The following is a 21,042-nucleotide window of genomic DNA, read 5'->3' as shown; positions in this document are numbered from 1 at the left end:
TTGTTCAGGAGTCACACTTGTATCTAAGTATTAAAGAGTAGTGCAGGGTGCTAATAAACAACTCCCAAGGGAATGATTATCTATTTGTTTATCTTTAAAGCACTGTAAAACCTGAGAGAAGTAAGGAGAGAGGGACTTTATGGTTCCCCTGGGACAAGGGACTGGCTGAAGAGCAGAAATGCCAGCTGCTGCCTTCTTTTGTCATCAGGTATGTGCTCCTCTCTTTCTGCACTTAGAAAAATAAATAAATAACAAGGGCTTCTGGTGGTATGTCGATAGAGTTACACGGCAAAGGCAGGGGCAGGCTCTCTGCTTTCTCTCACAACACTCGAGTACAATGGTGTCTTTGTTACAGGGAGGCTAAATAAATAATGTAGCCATTAGATGTCATACAGAAAAGGAGCATTACACGATTAAGTTCCAAATACAGAGCGAGGCAGCTCTGCCATGCTCCCAAATAAACCAACGTACAGCGAAGGAAGCAGCAGACTCTGCCAGCAGCTTGGTCCAGCAGCGTGTGGGTTTTTTTCAGGCGAAAATTACACAGGGTCAACAGAGATACAGAACATGAAGGTCTGGGCATTAAGTACAGTTCAGTTCATAAATACCTGTTATCAGTCATTATTCTCTCTCATATGCTTTTGCTTACTGTAGCAAAGCTTATAAATGCATAAAACCCGCAGGATCTGAATTAATGTCTCTTGAATATAGCTTTTGAAAAAAAATTGCAACACAACTTAGGCACACATATTTTCACAAGTAAAAGCAATATTATTCTAATAATCAAACACTAAAAAGAGTCTCAGAGGTCTCCAAGCAAACCCGGCTCATTAATCACATAGCTTCACATTTGGTAAGCATTCATTTGGCCAGCAGTCTGGAAATGCCAGTTAATCATTTAAATTCTGGAGTCTCCCTGAACTTCAGAATGCATTGGGATGACAGAATAATATACAAAGCCATTTTACATTTAAGATTAATATTTTAGAAAGCATACATTTTCTTTCCTATGAGCCTTTTCTGCTAATAAGGACCTTATTCTGCAAGCTATGCACACTGGAAATTTCACAACAGCTTTTGTGAGAGTTTTCACTACAGAAAAAACTTAGAAACAAATTTCAAGATGTTTTAAATGTGGTAAAGTTGTAAGAAGTTATTAATAGAAAACAGCAATCACAGAAGTTGTCTGTTCTAGAAATTCCTAGAAGTGGATATATAAGACGCTACAACTGATCTCCACTTTTAAAATTTGATTTTATGTATTAAAAGAAGCAATTGTCCTAGATAGAATTTCACATTGTCTATTAGTCTCATCTAATGACTGACAATGACCCACAAACCTGGAAAGGTTTATTTAATATGACCAAATCTTTCTTGTTTTACCAGTCTGTTTTATATAAATGTAGGCAAAATTACTTGCAATATATATATATGAGTATATATAAAGGTGCTTTGAACTCAACACTTCTCAGACATAGAGCTGATGGAAGCTATTCAATGGACAGCAATTTAGCCACATTCATGCAGTAAGTTAATGGCAAAAGTGGAAAGAGAATAAGTCGTCTATTTTGCAGTTCCCTGCTCTATTGAATAGACCAGACTACCTGTCTTAGATAATCACGCAGCAGGCAAGCTTTGGGGGTGCATTTTCAGAGGTCGGTTCAGGTTATGGTCTCAGATCATTAAGCCCAAGAGACCCGAGAGTACGCGTGCAAGCTCATATTCCATTAGCATGCTAGAAGAGGTTCTACTGACCCTTCTGAAACACCACCCAAGACACCTTTGAAATACCACAGAAGCAACTCTAAGAATCATGCCGCTTACCATGGGCCTTAATATGGATTTAGGCATCTTCTCTACATTAGTGCATGAGATCTGTCTGCCATAGGGAAAAGGAGAGCAGCTGGTTCGAAAGGAAGGACAAGGAGGGACTGAAGCATCCCAGAATCGCTGTCACCCATGTAATTCTAAGCTTGATTATGGTTCTGCATCTGTCTGATACGTGGGGCTCCCCAGCCCTCACTGGAAAATGCCACATGGCAGAAACAGTAGCTGAGCTTCCTGAGGAACAGATGCTGCTTACTAAGAAAGTCATATTCTCCAGTTAAACAACTTATTTCAGTCAAGGATTTGCAGAGAAATCTCATGAGATTGGGACTGGAAACTCAAAATTTCACTTTGGTAGAAGCGGCAGAGATGTGAACCTTGCCAGCCAAGATCTGCCGGGAACAGCTTTCTGGCACTGTCCCATCATAGATATTTTCAGTTTGACAACTGAATTGGTTAAGTAAGAATTGATTCAGTTCATATCAAAATCACTTTTCCAGCTTGTCTACCAAAACCTTAAAAGTATGAGCTTTTGTTTTGTGCCAAATAAAATGTTACGATTCCACCCAAAATTAAACATTTTATTTCAAGGTATTCAGGACATGCAAAACCATCAAAGAACCACCAAATTGTGGGCATGGTCAGCAGTGTAACTGAAGAGCATGTAACCTGGCAAGGGCTGCAACGTGCACCTGAAAGCAGGACACTTCCTTGGGTGGTTAACTCCTACTGAGGTCTCCTAGCAGCACTGGAGGTAGCTAAAGCAGCAGACACCGTGAGGACAGCACTCTTACCCCTACAATCTTACAATTAAATTGTCTTAGAGCTTCTTCTACAAATGGTCTTCAGCAGCAGGGACAGGTGAAGGAATAAGAGGAGGGAGGCAGGGACAGGTGCAAACCGCACACTTGCCATACGCAGAAAGACCACGCTATGCCTGGATTAGACAAAAATACAAATCGTACAAGCTCATCCGATCTTAAGCTGGATGGACCCTTGAATGCATAAATCCCTCAGCAATGCGGAATATGTGCGTACGGCCATGGTGGGGAATCGGCACAGATGACCTCCTTTCAGCCTCGATGAAACAAACATTCCTGACAGAAGCCAAGCTGTTCCCGCTCAAGATTCAGAGTCAGCATTTGAGGGAGCAGAGAATTCCAGCTCTTTGAGATCCTGGGGCATCACATCGCTGCTGTTTTGAGCATGCCGAAGTGGGGTGGGCACCACATTCTAGGACTTGTATAAATCTCCTAAATCAGACCTTGTGGTACTGGGAATATTGTTCCCTTAAAAGGTACGATTGGTGAAGAGCTGAATGGGGCAGTTTGGAAAACAGACACCGGTCATTTCTCAGGACAATTTTGATAGTGTCAGTAGCATACAAGCAGCATTACATTGTTAATGCTTGGATTTCTGCAATATATATGATATGAAGTCAAGTCATTCTTGAGTCTTCTACAAATGGTCCTGTAAAAACAACTTGTGGTATTTTAGATACCAGAAAATTCAACTTCATCAATAAATATGCAACATGATGTGACCATTTCAAAGACAGAACAGTGAAAACTCAGAGATTAGCTTTACGGTAATTAGTCATATAAGTACGACAAACCCTTGGGTCAAACCTCTACATTTTACAGGCTCTAAGATTATCAGAAAACTCAGCTCAAAGACTATGTTGACTATCTGAACCATTTGTTTTACAACTCATGGAAAGTTTGTCGACAATTTTAAAATAAATACTTATTTATAATTTTATATTAGTAACTTTTTTCAGAAAAAACAAAAAAACCTCTTGCTGATTTATCTTTGTTATCATAAAAAATAATTAACAAGAAACATTTGCTTCAAACCAGGATCGAAATGTTATTAGATACAGGCTCAGTGGACAGCCCAATGCATAATTACTCCTGGACAGATTAATAGCAAAAAGATATTATTTTCAAATTCTGATCACACTCCTTCTCTGTTCTCGAAGCTAGAAGCCTATATAGTAACAGGGACAGGTGCAGAAAAGGCCATGATCCAAGAAATAATCTTATAGAGCTCCATGCATGGAATGCTGCACCAAGAATAAACTCAAAGAGGAAAGATGTAATTTCATATTCAGGATGAAAAACAGGCAGGTTTGGGTATTCTAGAAAGGTCCTGTGCATATCAGCATTGTTTCACATGTCCTGCTATAGGTACTTATTCTGACAAATGTTTATCCATTTGACTAGAATATTCCAGCTGGAGATATGTCCATGGGGTTTGGGTGTTCTTTTTTTAAATTGTCAGATGAAGTGTTCCAGCTGTTTAAGAACAAGTCTCAGGATAATACATTGTCTTCTCAAGGCTAAAAGCAAATTCTGACAATCCTTTATGAAACAGTAGCTCTTGTCCTTCAGAGCTTATACTAAAATGTAGCAAGGAATAGCTACTGCACCAAGTACTTGGTTTTGATTTATCTGTGAAATCTAAGTCATCTAAATTTGGGACTGAATTTAAATACCTGAACAATCACTTTGCATAAATTCAGTAGAGACTTGATGTATTAAAGTTTCCATGCAGTCAATACACAGCTTACAAGGCTATTGTTGGAATTTCTTTTGGAAGCCCAGCATCATCCACGACTAGTGAAACCAGAGCACCTCTCAGCTGTGCTCTTATTTCTGTCCTGCTTGGATCACAGTCAGGTGGACCAAAGGAATCACCAAATTCAGAGAAGAGCTAGAATCAGGTGGAATATAGTAGAGTAAAAGTATATTGAGGCTGGACTGGTAGACCAGAGGGAAAATGATGGTAAGGTTGTCCTAGCAAGGAGGCTTGAAATAGGACCCAGTAAAGGAAATTAACTGGGAGGCACCAAAAACCCAGAAATGCCAATTTGGAGAAGGATGAAGATGACAACAAAGATCAGATGGGAAACTAGGGGAGTCAGGACCTGTTTTGACAAAAAGATTGGGGCTTGGAAGTAAGAGAGTGACAAGGTAGAGTTGCAGCCCAGGCAGGCAGACACAGTAAAAGCCAGCAGGAGAACAGGGGCTGTTAAGGCAAAAAGAGAAATGGACAAGATCTCAAAGCCCAAGATACAAAATAAAATTAAACTAATAAAAACAAGGGAATATTATGTATTCTTGACTCAGTGAGAAGGAAGAGCATTCTTGCTAAGTAGGCTACAGTCTTTATTCAAAAAGCCAAAAATGAGCTGGTCATTCTGGTCATTAATGAAAACTACCAGCACAGTGTAAGAACTCACCCTGGAACAGGAAAAGTACAGCTTAGAAAGCTGAATAAATTACAGGTCCTCAGATTGTTCGAGTCTGATAGACTTCACTCCAGGATACTTAAAGGGCTGGTTAAAGCAGCCTCAGGACTGTTACTGTTTATCTCTGAGGGCTGATGGAAGCTGGTCACATCACAGAAGACAGGAAAAAAGACAAATAAAATGCCTGTCAAAAGATGGTGAGCTGGAAAGAATAGAGAGGAAGGAGAGAGAAAGCATCTGGTTGGCTTAACTTTGATTCGACCTTGTCTATTGTTGACAAGTTCATGTTTTTAAATAGTCCATTAACTTACGGTTGCTTATGATCAGTTCATTTGATTATTTACATTTATTCACTTTGCACATTTTCTGCACTTCATTCATTGTATGAAGATTTTCCAAGCTCAAACACTTTACACACTCCTATGCAGTAGTCTGAAAGTATTCATTCCTGGACCACCTTCTGTCATTCCTCATTATTCTGTGAGTGCTTCCAGTGTCAGATGCGAGAAGTCTTTGGGGATAGCAAAAGGCTCACGGCAGATCCTCAAGCTAATTCAGCCAGCATGTATGTCATTTAGACAGACACGAGGCACAAGAAACACGTGTTCTACCCCGTACCCAATACCTCCCTAAACTAACCGCTGTTCTGACTGGAAGGCAGGCTATGCTTGTATTTATAGAATGATGCATCTCTGTGAGAGCAAGTATAGGCACTGTGTTAATTTGCATATGAAAAAATTATAAATCTCACTCCATGACAGATAGTCTACTCCCATGCATGCAGACAGAGCAAAAAAATGTAAATCTATTATCACTTGTGAGGACGTACAGGACTGTATTTGGGCATAATTTTCTAAATGTCTGGTTCCCATTCTGGCTTCATATGCACTGTATAACCATAGGAACAGGAAACCCACTGAATCGGCAGGAGCATCATCCTCAGTATTGGTGTAACTGATTTTACTTCCAAGTCAGACTGTCAGATGTTCATTCTCACGCCTTGGCACCCAGCATTATTCAATGCCAAAAAATAAAACCACTTTGAGTCATAAAATCATCACCCTCCTGATAGTGAAGGATCTTCTAGGTCACCAGAAAATGCACTTGTCAGATTAGTTATGGAATATTTAAGTACGCTTATTCACTCTTAAAAATGTACATAACTTGACATAATGTTAAGTTCTGTTGCTATTCTTTAAAAAGTTTTTTCAAGGCCCACTGAAGTAAATGGGATCTTTACCTTGATTTTACCATTTGGAATCAGACCCAAATCAGACTCAAACAAACAGGCAGGAAATATCCAAAGCAATTAATCTTTTGCATACCCTTGAGATAAATACATCCCCTGTTTAAAGAAAGTTTACATTTACTCTCTTGTTCGAGTGTGCAAATGGTACACTGAAAAAAAGAGCAAAAAGCTCTGCTAAAACACAGCAGGGTGGTAGCCAGGGAACGCAGAGCGCCTTAGTTGGAGAGTGCACAGCTACTGGCATCAGCTCAAGGCACTGAAATGAGTAGTGCCTTGCACTTGGCCAACACTTCCAGCACAAGCAGTGGAAATCTGGATCTCCAGAACTTTCTGCACGATACCTGCAGAAACAGTGAGCTGCTGTCACAATACCAACAAGATGAAATCCCAGGTAACAGAAATTAGAGGGAATTTTTCAAAGAATAAAGTTTACGAGATATATTCAGATTTTACATCAATGATATTTCTAACACAGTTTTTCCTTTGCAAATAACTTTTGAAATTAAAACATCGTTTTAATAACTAAGATTAGGAAAACATTATAAATAAAGAGGACCTAACTATGATTAGTTCTTTTTCCCCTCTCCCCTTTGCTTTTTGTTCACTCTGCATTAAAATTCTATACATATGAAAATATGTTAAAAGAACACTCACAGAACTCCTATTCCACTTCTGTGTCAGCCCCACCCTTCAATTACTTTACAAATCCATCTTCACTGTCTTATGCTAGCAACTATCCCATCAAGTCACCATAGCAGGCTCAGCCAGTGCCAGCTCTTAGCTCCAAACTGGCTGAGGCCAACTGGAACCAGCCACAATGGTGACAATCTGGTTTATCATCTGAAGCCACGGGTCAAAGGCAGCATCTTCATTTATGTTTTGGGACTGGCACAGAGTCAGCCCAGCCATGACTGGAAGCTCTTGGAGATTCCAGTACGTTGAGGACAGAATCTTCAGACGTTTAAGTTAAAAAAAAAAAAAAAATCAAAGTATGTGCATTTTTCAGAGACTTATTAATTGGCCAGACTTGGGAAGATTTTCAGAGAGAACAACAAAAAGCACGCCCCTGATGCAAACTCATGCAAAACAGAATTTAGTTTGCTTCTCCAAAGCGTGGGAAACAAAGCTGTTCAGTGGCAGGTCAGGAGTATTGAAAATAGGCAAGACATAATTTTTTCTCTAAGCTGCTTCTTAGAAATATAGGATTCATTTTGTCCTCATTTTCCCAAAATCCTGGGCAGAGCAAACAACCAGAATGCAAATTCTCAGACGAAAAACTCTGACCAAGTCAGAATGAGGAACTGAAAGTACCAAACACCTGGTAGCATGTACAGCTATAGTCGTTCATCCTTCAACTTTGAGCCAGAACTAAGATGGAGAGGCTGTGGCTGGTCGGAGGGCAGGTACACCTCCAGGGCACAGGGGAGCTCAGCGGCCCATGCTCCAGCCCCTCTCCAGCCACGTCCTGAAGTTCCTTTCGCTGGATGCTTGGATGTGGTTTCCAGTTTCCACAGTTTGCCCTGCACTGTATATGCAGCCAACGGGACCCTGGCAGGCCTGAATAGCCCTGTTAGGATGAATCCGACCCTTTGCATGTTTGGACTTGCACCTTAGCACTAAATAAGGCCAAACAAGAAACAGTATCAGAGCATACAAAAAGCCTCTCAGGCAAATTCATGAATAAATACATTTGTATATTCTCTCACCTTTTGTAAATGGCTGGAAAGTCTTCTGTGATTCCCTCCCACACACACTTGAAGATACTTTTCTTTCTGTCACCTCCCCTATTTATTCAACCTGGATTTCTGTTTTCTAAATGCACACTTAAATTGTTTTTCAAGTTTTAACTTTGATATTTTCTGATTAATTTTCACACTTAAGTGTATACCATTTGTAGATGTCTCTACTTTTTAAATACATCACGAATATTTTGCAAAACACCGAACACTCTAGAATTAAGCTTGGAATTCTTCAGAATACACTTCTTTGAAATACATCCAGTTTCTACCTGACACTGCTTTATTCTTGACATTAAATTCTGCTAAGGAGACCTTTCTTTCTGAGAGAAGAATCCTATTAACAGGTCTCTGCACAACAGGAACAGAAGGGTCCAGGCAATTACTGCCCCTGTGATTTTTGCAGGAAATGATTATGTAGCTCAGGTCTTTAAATTAACAGAAAGATGAAAACCCCTCCTGCTGAAGACAGCATAAATAAGCCACATTGTTACACATCCAAACTGTTTTAGTACTGTAATTCCACATATTCTAAACTATGGAAGAATGCTTTTTACCTCTGAAATAACATCAGGTTAGATAAAACATTGTTAAAAACTCTTCTACTCTCAGCAGACAACAGCACCTTATCTGCCAGCGTGCCTTTAACACCATACACAGGATTAGAAGCAACATGCCAAAGAAACACAACCCACATCGCCTCCTCTCCCACTCGTGACTGTAGAAGAGCAGACGGGGCTGCACTGCACCGGCGGCAAGACTTTCTGGGAATTCGGAGAGAAGGCCGCTCGGTAAAGCTTTCCGAACACCTCGAGGGCTCGCTGAACTTTAAATGGCTTTTTTTTTTTTGCTGCTGCTGCTGCAGCAGCGCTCGCTCCCCTCCTCCCCCTCCAGCATTCCTAAAGCCACCCACCTCCGCCAGCCCCCATTCACCTTCTCCGGAGCGAAGCGTTTCCAGACGGCTGAGCGCGGTTACAGTCATTAGAACCAATCAGTGTAATTTACAGAACGGGGATCAATCACCGCGAACGCTCGTTCCCCTCGGGCTGCACTTTCCTCTGCCGGGGCTGCAGGGACAAAGCCACCCCCTGAGCATCCACCCCCCTGAGCATCTCCCCACCACCACCACCCCCAAACACCGGCACAGGCTTACCTGGACCCCCCGCCCCGCTCCCCCGGCAGGCAGGACGCTTCTCCCGAGCTCGGACACGGAGAAAAGCCCGTCCCACTCCCGCGGTGCCGGAGGTACTTGTAGGCTGCGAAGGTAGCGGGCAGGGAGAGCCCTGCCCAGGGGCAGGCACGGAGGTGGGGTCAGGGTAAGGACCCCGGCTGCAGGGGAGAAGCGTTTCTCGGAGCCCCCCCCTCCTCCTGGGAAGGCAGGACCCACTCCCCCCCCCGCAAACGCTGGGCAGAAGGGGGTACGACCCCCCCCAAACCGCAGGGACCGCCAGCCGGGGTCCCCAGGGCACGGGAACGGCTCGCAGGATCATCAGATCACTCCGGTTGGAAAAGATCCCGAAGATCATCGAGTCGGAACGTAAACTTAACGCACAGCCGCTTACCAGGAGCATATCCACGTGTGAGAACCGAGAGACTGCACAAGAATGTAATTCTGCAGTTTATTTTCCCGCACTTTTAAGAGGCTAAATTACAGTTTAGCTTTTTTCTCACTGCGGGTCACATGAGGACTTGCATCTTAGCCATAGCTGATAGGCGTGCAAAATAAACAAGACCCCAACAAAATGAAAAACACAGTTTCCCAATTCCTACGTTATAGCCACACTCAAACCCTACAGCAGAGATGCTGCAAGAATGGCCAGAACTGTTATTTTACTTAGGAGTAATAAAAACATTTCTGGGGAAAAAAAAATAAATAATCACATCTGGTACACAGCAATTTACCTGCTCTGTATGCTGTCTGAGGTTTGAGGTAACAGCAGCAGGCTCTCCATTTTTCACAACTTCTATTCTTCAGGGCTCTCCAGCTTGTAAACAAGAGCTTGTTGGGCAGGAAAATACATCTGGAAAGCTGAAAGTGGTAATAACAAGTTTAGCAAACTCAGCTTTCCACACCAGCACACCAAGGCAAGAGAAAGAATACCCAACATAAGACCTCAGTTTTCTAGTTTGTAAACCAGTTTGTTCTAAACATTTTCTTTCTCTCTTCCGAAAAAAGAGAAGGGAGAGAAGCAACCAAAAAGCCCAACTAAGTTCTACTTACCCATTTCCTTTTTTTTCACTGAGCTTTCTAGATACCTATAGTACCTAAAATGGATCTGACTGTAGTATTGTATAACTTTACATTACACCTCAATTAAGCTAACTATACAATGCTCTCAAACCAGCAGGTCACCACCTCCAACCTTCTTCCTAACGAAGAGCACAGACTAGGCTGCCCTACAACTCTATACTGAGCATGCAGCTGGGGAATGGGTCATTCAGCTCACAGACCAGGTGAAAACTATTCCACCAACACACGGAAAAAGGCCACAAGGCAAGGAGGAAAAGGCAAAACTCACACTGATAGCAGTAGCTTTCAGACTGCATTAAATGTATTCTGAAACTTGACCTGAATGCCACATTTTATGGGTACCTCTATAGCACCTCCCTGTTGCAGAAATAGTATGTGCAAACAAATGACAGTTCTGTTTGTTAACTTCAGAAGTTTTTTCAATAAAATTTTAACTATATTAAAAGACTATCTCATCCAGATTCCCCATGGGCAGTTGTATGTGTAAGTATGCACAAAACTTGCCCTATAATAGCCTTTCAAAGACCTATGTGAAATAAGTCAATGTCACAAATTTCACTCTTTGCAGATAGTGCATACCAAAACCTTAACTTTTATATTTTTGCTATATACCTGTTAGATGCTATGCAGCCTAGAAGTAACATAAATGGAGGTGTCCCTCTGTTGAAGGGCCCCTCCAGGAACCTTGCTCTGCTACCTACAGTAGCTGTTTTCTGCAGCTGTTGGTTCTTTTCAGAGAAGGAGGTCTCATTATTTTTTTAAAGAATATCTGATTACAGCAAGGAGAAACCTACTAGTTTTCCATGTGATATTTGCTTAGCAGGTAAAATTGTGAGTGCCATAGTTTAACATTGAATATCTACATTCTTCCCCAATCATCACATGGATGATGAAAAGTAATGTGTGAATGAGTTGTAAACTAAACTCTTGATACAAAAGAGCTCTAAGAAAGCACTCCAGAAGCATGTACCCTCACGTCAGTAAAACTGAAGAGGTTTGACAAAGATACCACACCAATATCCAAATGGCCACCAGCAGCCTAGCAGCAAAGGAAAAAATTGGGCTCATTTTCAGTAGCTGAGTGAGGCTGTCAGGTTGCTCTTTGCTAATCATTTGTTTTCACAACAGGATGAAGTAAAACTTTTCTCACGCTGCTGCCTATTAAGCCACTAAACTCATGTACTAAATGAACTAACTAACTGATTACCCTGTCAAGAACATTTATTAATTCCAGTTGTACAAAGTGTCCACAAGGTCACTTCTCCTTAGTGTTATTACACGGTCAGCTTACAGCAATGCCACGTAGATAAAAGGAAGGTAAAAGGCCCAAAGGAATGGCCTCAGGAACTCTGAAATGTACCACGATTCCAGCTTGGCACTACCTTCCTCTGCATCCCCTAAGAAGCCACTACGTTTATCCATACTCAGACCAAGCTAATATTTTGTAACACTTGAAAGAGTTACTTATTTATGGACAAAAAAATAGTACAATAAATCAGATATCAGGTTTCACTGGTCAGAATATCCTAATCCGATACAGAATGCATGAACTACTAAAATGTTTAGTAAAATGATACTTCCATAAATCTAGAATTTATTTTCATAAATCTAGAAACTCTATATACAAGAATTAAATTGACTATTGGGTCATCTATAGCTAGGTCTTGTAGCAACAAAGAATAGATACCTACTGTGACCAGTGGAAGTGTAGCTATGATATTCATTAACTTTAGGCACCATTATAATATATTTTTTTGTAAAGTGGCAATCCAGTACTTTAGATATGGATGCCTTAGTGAAGCAGTCAGAGGCAGAGGCAATGTTTGTTTTCTTTTTGGTTGACTCACTACTGTGCCCTTGGCAGGAGAATAAAACATAATATTATTATGCCACTGGATAAATCCGCAACATATGCCTGGTCCCCGTAGCTCTACAAGGATATGGTAGAAGGCAGTCTTTTTTAGTTAAGGCACAGAGAGGCCACAGATGGCAATTATGAAAACAAAGGGGTGGGTGACCTGTCTCCCCCAGCCTCCTGAGCCAGTCAGCCACTGCCTTCGCAGCAGCTGACACCACTACAAGGGGTGCAGTTCTGAGTCCAGTTGTCTTCAGGTATAGAGAAAGGGGGAGACACCCCTGAAGGAGGGGTATTTCTCATCTGAGCGCTCCTCGCTGCCAGGTACACCACAAAGATCATCTCCTTCCCCTTCTCACCTTCGTCACTGCAGTCAACCACCAGGGAATGATCTTTCCTCATCGTGATGCTTCAGGGACCTTGGTGGACATGTAAACAAAGAAAGAGGCCCCCTTGGGCATATCATCCTCATGCAGGTTTTTCCCTTGCCTGAAGAACCGAGACAATTATAACTTGTAAGTTTTGCATTATTTTAGGTTCTAAAACCTGATTACTGTGGAAAAAACACAGTGTTTCACCATCTCTCTAAAGTACATCATCACTGCTGCTGGCCTCTTACGTACCTATTACAGCAATATCCTGCAGACACCAAACAATATTTGAGATGCAGTCACAATAGTGGCTGTGCACCTAGCTGTGTATATCCCTTTCAGGTCCTTACAAAACTATCATTTTCCTAGTGCTTGAATGGTTCATTATTGTCAATATATTAATCCTCAAAGCACCCCTATAAGGTAAGGGACATACCAGTGTACTCTGCTGACTCCTTCTCATGAGGCCAGCTTCCATTGTTCACCTGTTAAATTTCCAAACAATCGTCATGCTGCCCCTGATGCAAACAGCAGCAATGCTCTCTTAAAATCTTCTTTAAAACCCTAGAATTCTGCTCTTCTATAATGCTGACAAATACAAGAGAACTGTTTGTATGCTAAGTCCCTTCACTTGTCCTATATTTAGATTACAAACTCTCTGGCCAGTTCAGTCAGTATTTATGCAGCACACAGGAAAATGGGCTCACAGTCCATTAGGGAAAATTCTAGGTTCTATAAATAATGATAATAAAGTGATGGTAAATTAAAACATAAAGAAAACAAATGATACATGCACAGCTACATACGTAGTAGGATAAATAGTCTGCAAGAAAAAAGGAATTAATAAACTATCCATCAGTGCCACAGCTTCTGTCTATGTCTAGGACGTTTCAGTTCTTTTCCAAGCTCTTCAAGGCTGACCTTTCAGCTAGGAAAATAAGTCTTCCATAGGACAATTACAAATGTGATAAAGAATGGGAAAAATATCATCCATTGTCTCTGTGAAAAACGGCTCAAATGGCAGGTATGACTACATAGACCATGGAGACTGCTGTAACAATCAGGTACAAAAAGGCAGTTAGGAACAGAGAGGCAAACCGAACCCAATCTTCTGGCTATCATCAGTTTAAGGGACTGCTGATGTTACTGTCAAGGAGATAAAAATGGGCCAACTTGAGCACAGGCTGCTATCATAAGTGATAAAAAAAAAATCTCTTTTTTACACTGTAGTCATAAAATCAGTGGTACATAGTTTTCTAGCTCTGATTCTGTCTTGTCAAACAATGACATAAGTATACAGGCATTGGTTCTTTAAAATAATTTGTTTGATCTTTTTGGTTTATGGCAAGAAGAAGCTATTAGAACTAACAGGAAACATATCTTCTTTTTACAGTTAGAAACTGCTACAGCTCACATCTGTATAGCAGACACGTAACTCAGCTGTTACTCTGCACGGGCAGTTAGCTAAGTTTCTGCAACATTATTAATGGACCCTGCAGAGAGCACCTGATACTTCTTATATTTCAAAGTCCACTGAATCAGCTCAGTGAGCCAAAAGGAAAACACTTTGTTTATCAGGGCATAACAGCTATACCTTTGATTAATGCTTTCGCTCCCTTGTGGGAATCAAACAAACGTCATTATCTAGCTACAGGGCAAAGCTACACAGTCTTCAGCTCTGTTTTATAGGAATTTAAAAATTATTATTAGTTTGTGGTAGTACACTCTAGGTAATTAGTGTTTTCCAGGGAAAAAAAAAGGAAAATATAGTTTCTGCTGCAGCAATCTAATGATTAATAATAGAGAGAATAAATATTTAAGATATATAAAACATGAGACTATCAAACAATCTAATAATGGTCTGGATTTTGAAGAGATATGATGGAACTAATCTCCTTGGACATTGTGTTTTACTAAACAAGTCTTTAATATCTTAAATGCTTGTGCGCATGTATTTGCAACTACTTACACTTGTAGGTATGCCAGAATCTTCACTCAAATATAGCTGCAATTTATAACTCTTCAGCAATTGTGTCCAAGCATTGAGAAACCTGAAGCCCAGTAAAAAGTCACAGTTTGGATGATAAAGTGGCTTTGGCAGCGAGTGTGACTTACAAGGCTCTCTCTTTCCTCTTTCATTCCCTCCCCCAGCTCCTGACTCCCCTGCAAGTCACTAGGCTTCAGTTCTGTGCGTAGGGATTGTTGTGACTGTGCTGGATCAGTAATCTGTTCAGGGGAACTGGGTTTCAGAGGAAAAAATCAACAGCAACATAAACTCCAGTTTTCTCCCTCTTTATTATACTCTACTGCAGAGCAAAGGAAGTCCAGTTTATTAGAAGCTGCTCAAGAACTGCCTAAAGTTAGAAATACATTCATGGGAAGGCTTCACTGATGTTAAGAATCCCCGCATTCCTATAGCCACTCTCAGAGCATTTCAGCTACTATTTATGCACTGGAAATGATTGCATTTTCTAAAGGGTTGAGTAGTCAACATGCCATAGTCAAATCAACTGGCCTATTAAACATTTCCACAGGTCTAGACCAACCAAGCAAATATTCACTTTTTGTTGGATTATTTTCCTACCATTTCAGCTCTCTGACTGGACCCACCACAAGATCTAACAACATCAAAAATCACTGCAAAGGAGAGAGCAGGAATGCACGTTTGTTTTGTGGAAGAGGGTAGGGTTAAAGGGCAGCTTAAGTTGTCATGGAGCAGCAGAAACTGTAGTTACATGTGTTTGAAACTAATGTAAAGTGGGACTAATTCAAACCCACAAGGGAGGGAGCAGATGAGCTTGTTCCGTGCAAGCATGCCTGACTGAAGAATATATTTTTAAAATAAATCAAAGCACAGATCACCTGGTCCAAAACAGTTTAAACATAGCTGACCTTAGAAGTGACAGTATCCACTTCTTAACATAACCAAATCAGCTTTAAGAAACCTAGCAGAAAAGGTTATATTGTTTCATATCATAGATTGTTATCTGAATTAACCTTCCACTCCAAATCAAAGAACGCCAGACTGACATTTTTGTAAATTAATTAAATACTCTCCGAACAAGGAATCCTCACTCAGAAGCCTTAAGATGTGAAAGTTAGATTATGGGTGACATTTCACTCGATTATTGATAGCATAGCTCTAACTAAAAACAACTGTCATGAAAACATATTTTTTTCCCTGTATTTTCCTAATTAAAACTAAACCCCATCCCTGTAGTTATGTTCAGCTACAAGAGTTTCTGCATATTTCTGATGCAATCAATATTACTCCATTTGGAGTCTTTTGGAGCACACTCCACAGATATCTGATACTGACTGAAAAAGCACTCTGCTTTTTGGATGCCTTACCTCAGACTGGAGGAAATATGTGCTGTGTGCTGGAATGAAAACGAATCTGACGGTGCTATAGTCACAGTTACCTCTCTCTCAGGCAGATGTTACTGTTATAGGGAAGTGAAACGTGAGAAATACGTTAACAAAATGAAAAAGTTTCTTTTTTATTAGCTATTATTGCTAAGAGCAATAGTATTTAGCTTTATATATGTTTCTGCAAATAAATATGGATTTAGACAGGGTAGCCAATACTAACTTGTCTCCCCAGCTCCCTCTGGAGGCTGGTACTCACTCTTGTTTTGTAATTTACCGTGTGAAAAAGGTCAACTCTCAGAATAAGGGGTGTTTTTTTATAATATGCTTAAATGGGCAAAGGCTCTAGCCTAAATGCAAACAAGCATGTGGCTTCAGTAGCCAGCTGCAGATCTTTCTCTTTGGTTTCTGATCAGAAGGAAACCTCCCTCCCATTCCACAGCTGCAACATATATAAGGGATTGGGCTCAGGTACTCTTTTTCCTTGAATATTTTAGAGGAGGCATTTTTTTGGCTGCAACCCTAAAAAGCATGGAGAGTACTTGGAGAATTTGTGTTTGTTTCTATTGCTGTCTTCACTGGCTTTCTTCTAGCATCCAGTGCTCCCCTCGCTCCAGGGGTCGTGTAGTCTCTGACAAGACCTCTGGGTTATCGGTAGCCCCTGAGGACAACGCCAGTGAGCTACATCTGTTGTCGCAGCTGCCAAAAGGCATGAGACGTGGATATGCCCTCCTGCCTCCCCTTCTCAAGGTGCTGTCTGACCGGGGACACCAGAACTGGGAAAGCGAGGCCCCCAGGCTACAGCCAGGGTCCAGAGCCCTTCGGTACATGAAGAGGCTATATAAGATGTCTGCTACCAAGGAGGGAATCCCAAAGGCTAATAAAAGCCACCTCTATAACACTGTACGACTTTTCACTCCGTGTTCTGAATGCAAGCACCACCACAGGGACCTAATGAAAGGTAGGTGTGGGGTGACCTGAGTTGCAAAGGTTAAAGGGGGGCTTTCTGTGTGTTCTGTGATTGCAACATAATATAAAAATATCTTATTTCTTTAGAGTTGTTGCTATTTTAATCCAGATGGCTCTTTTCTTAAACTGTAGGAGTGTTTCATAACCTACTTCTTGAATGGCTTAGATATAGAATTCCCCACAGTTTGGGAAATGCCACACAAATGGTACTACGATCAAGGTGATAGTGATGTTTCAGGCTGACTCATCTTACTATGAGTCACAGAAAACTCTACAATCAGTTCTAAGTAAAGTAAGAAAAGTGGACAAAAAGGTTAGGCATAATGGGCATGGCGTTTCCTTCTGCTGCCCATCTTGGTTTGGCTTTTTTCAAGGCCACAGAAACATAGCACTGTAATAAGACTTCTAACAAACTGCCAGAATCTCATTGCAAGGTGACTTTTCTCCCTGCCTTGTACAGTTGCTAGGGAAGAATCACAACCCAAATGTGTGAATAGCCTGAACGGAAGAGCAGAACTACTTGTAAATTGGGCTCAGGGCTGAAAAACTAGGATGGCTGGGCACGTTGTAACTTACTGTGGTTTCACAGTTTTCTTAATGGGCTGGTCCCAGCAAGAGCAGCTAGAAATCCTTGGCCTTTAGTTCTAATTCTGTGATGGCTGACAAGTGATCCAAGCTCTCCTGACTTGGATTTTTTTACTTGGACAGATAACCTTAAACACAAACATCATACCTGTGCACAGTAACAGCACTTTGAGACTGAGGTTCAGTTAAGAAGCATTCACTATGGAAAAATAAAATAAAAATAAATCAATGTTTATGACTAAAATTTCCTGGCATAGTATAATCTATGGATTCATAAATATTACTAACACTTAACAGTTAATCTTGTGATTATATATCCTAAATGTAGTAATAATTAAGTAGCAGACTGAATCTGAACCAACTTCCTACAATTATTGAGGTTATTCAAATTCATGATTTTAGAAAAAAATCATTAATACAGGAAATATATGTCTATCAAGGTCTATAGAGTCCTCATATGATTTCTTATTATTTGGCCTATGTAAGTTTGAAGAGATCGCTTAACGCACTTGTGTGGTTGAAAATGAAAAATTTCTAATTACAGAAAAAATACAGTGGTGAGTAGTAAAAAAAGCAATATATTAAACATAGGCTATGTCCGCATCTGGAAAACAGGCCAGGAAATGGGTTCATCAATCCCAAAATAAGATGGAAATTGGAGCAAATTCAAAGAATGCCAGAAAATTCTTAACATCAGGGGAAAAGATAAGAGTAGTGTATCTTACAGTAGGGGTGAATGGGACAGGAATGTGTGTTCAGAATAACTTGGAAGCTCTGGTTCTGCTTCATAAAAGAAAAGCCAAGTGACTCCCATGAAAGAATGATAATTTTTTTAAAGTAGTGCTAATAAATAAATTTCTGTCTTGTTATTACTTAGACTTGCTGGCAGCTGCTGGTCAAGAGATTTAAATAGGAAAAAAATATATGAGTAGGAAGAATAACTGGAGTTAATGCTAAAAAGCTCTGAAAGCATTCACTTTAAAACTTTAGCTATTTAATTTCATGGCTTGTATAATTGGGAGCATCTAGTTCCTGTTTCCCCATATAAACACTGAAAAGACAACTGCTAACTTCCTCCTGTACTATTTTTTTTAATGAAATGAATCCTAATACATCTTAAAATCATGGGTTTTCTTGGTTTTGCTGTCATTTCTTAACTCTTAAATCTTATGTCCCTGACTGAAGTAGAAATTCCATATAATAAAAGTAAGGGAGGGCATCTAAATTGGTTTCTTCTGCTGCTGAATTATTTCTACTTCTCCACTACACGATAGTATTCATGTCTAGGTGGAAAATTAAGATGCACTAACTTGACAAGATTTTGTTTCCCTTCTCAGGAGACGTTCACTTGGTGGATTTACTCTTCAACCTGGATCGTGTTACTGCTCTAGAGCACTTACTCAAGTCTGTCTTGCTCTATTCCTTTGACACATCAGTTCCCATTTCTTCTTCCATTACGTGCATGTGCCATTTATCTGTTAAGGAGCATGATTCTTCTAGCCAAGTGTGTCCCAGCCTCTCGCACTCTATACCTTTTAGCCTGCAATTTGAAGTTAGAAAACGCAAGTGGGTTGAGATTGATGTGACTTCTTTTCTCCAGCCTCTAATTGCTACTAACAGGAGGAATATTCATATGGCTGTGAATGTCACTTGCTTGATGGGTGATCCACAACAGAACACTAAACTGGAAAATGCAATTAATATGGCACTGGTTCCCCCTTCTCTTCTTCTTTATCTGAATGATACCAGTGAGCAAGCTTATCACAGGTGGAACTCACTTAGACACAGAAGGAAAAACCCAGTGTGGCCCAGGCAAAGGAACAGTCCGCTTGTTGATCCTATGGGTGGCAAAGGAAAAGAGAATTCACAAGGTAAAAGGGCCTCTCGACAGCGAAGAGCTGAGAATCTTAAAGAAGCACCAGCAACTCCACCTCATAATTTGAGCAAATATGTAAAACAATTTCTGCTCCCTCAAAACGAGTGTGAGCTTCACAACTTCCGTCTAAGTTTTAGCCAACTAAAATGGGACAAATGGATAATAGCACCACACAGGTACAGCCCTCAGTATTGTAAAGGTGACTGCCCAAGGGTTGTTGGGCATCGTTACGGCTCTCCGGTACACACAATGGTACAGAACATAATATATGAGAAACTGGACCCCTCTGTTCCAAAGCCCTCCTGTGTTCCTGCTGAATACAGCCCACTGAGTGTCTTAACCATAGAGCCCGATGGCTCCATAGTCTACAAAGAGTACGAAGATATGATAGCTACCAAGTGCACTTGTCGGTAGTGGGTGAACCCTAATCGATTTTAATCCGGGTTTGGGTATTTCTGCATCCTCAAAGTATTTGTAGCTATAAACAAATGAACAGTATTTGTGTAATTCTAATAGCTCTGTAAAACCAGTTAGGATTTAGCATGGAGTTAGCAGAAGGTGTTTACATCATAGCACTTATTTTTGTAGCCACTCAGCCTTTCTAGAATGTGAAATTAAATGTAAATAATATCTTTTTATTGGAATAATTTTGCATTTAAAATGTGGAAAAGGTTTTGACTACCAGATGTCTATTTTAAGAGGTTTTGTTATAGATTTAAAAAAAAGAAATAAATGTCTATCATGCACACCACTTACACCCAGTGCCTGCTAGTCTTCCTCTATATAAAGAGATCTTTTGTGTGACATCTGCAGCAAGTGTCTAGGAAGAAAGTCTTTAATGTTAAAACTACTTTCTCAGTTTTTCATTCTTTTTCCCTGCTATGTTTCCAGTTCCCCCAAGCAAGAAGTCAACTCTTCCTCACTGTTCTGTAAAAAGTTACAAGGTTGTTTCTTGCTTTTCTTGTGTTGTACTCTTTGGGTTTTCTCAACAACAGGCGGTAAGAATTTAAGGACAGCTGTGTGGTAACTTGTGAAAATTTAAATCACTGAGCTATTTGAGTAAGAACCAGCACCAGCTTACTGGTGAGTTGTTAACAACAGAAAGGCTTGATCTAGTTCAAGAACAAAGCACAAGCTGTTCATGGGGTGAGGGCACAGGATAGCTACATGTGGAACCACACTGCCACTTGCTTCTGAATTGCAAAGAAATGTGCAATGCTGTCAGTTTAAGGGGGGGGGGGGGGGGGGCAAGGCTTTTAGAAGTCTATTAAATTAATTTATTTAAATGCTGTTAAATTGGTTTAGTAGTCTGAAAAGGTGGGGCTATAGCCTTGTTTCCTCTCACAATAAAATTATAGTGTCTTAATTCTATATGCTTTCAAAAAAAGATTTTTAATACAATTGATTTATTTTCTCCTAGACTTTTCTAGTTTCAAGAACTTTGTCAAAAATGCTGGTTTTGGACTGGGGACCCAAGCTAAGAGGTCTTTAGATGGGGCTCACGCACAAAACTCCAGCTTTGGTAGGATATTAGTTTTGGGTTTTTTTGAATAGAAGTCTGTGGCGCAGCACTGTTTTCTCAAAGCTCATTAAGAACAGCCTTTAAAATGATGACTTGCTAATGCATTGATATGTAAGTGCCTTAACTTTCCACAATAAGCCACCTAACCAGACCCTAACCTTAGATCATGACCTGTGCAA

At 40.5% G+C, this 21,042-nt stretch overlaps 2 protein-coding genes across 10 annotated transcripts in view; one reads left to right on the top strand and one right to left on the bottom strand.

The window, feature by feature from the left end:
* Positions 1–18,907, bottom strand: part of SHROOM1 (shroom family member 1) — a 49,374-nt gene extending 30,467 nt beyond the window's left edge. For 3 of the 9 annotated variants that reach the window (XM_075056738.1, XM_075056742.1, XM_075056748.1), the window contains exons 1-5: positions 18,776–18,865; positions 17,614–17,664; positions 15,894–15,985; positions 12,531–12,660; positions 9,968–10,094 (exon numbers count right to left, since the gene is read on the bottom strand). The gene's annotated coding sequence lies outside the window, so the exon portion shown is untranslated. Of the gene's footprint in view, positions 1–8,998; positions 9,119–9,218; positions 9,317–9,967; positions 10,095–12,530; positions 12,661–15,893; positions 16,070–17,613; positions 17,665–18,775 lie in introns of those variants that run through there. The other 6 variants (XM_075056739.1, XM_075056743.1, XM_075056744.1 and 3 more) reach the window with 6 other exon arrangements.
* On the top strand, positions 16,443–19,755 carry GDF9 (growth differentiation factor 9). The gene is made up of 2 exons (XM_075056749.1): positions 16,443–16,872; positions 18,803–19,755. Exons 1-2 carry the CDS (start codon positions 16,443–16,445, stop codon positions 19,753–19,755), a joined length of 1,383 nt encoding a protein of 460 aa, XP_074912850.1.
* Positions 19,756–21,042: the final 1,287 nt, after the last annotated feature.

This window comes from Buteo buteo, chromosome 24, assembly GCF_964188355.1.
Source record: "Buteo buteo chromosome 24, bButBut1.hap1.1, whole genome shotgun sequence".
Lineage (NCBI taxonomy): Eukaryota > Metazoa > Chordata > Aves > Accipitriformes > Accipitridae > Buteo > Buteo buteo.
Note: the sequence above shows the minus strand (reverse complement) of the source record. Positions and strands in the feature narration are given on the sequence as shown.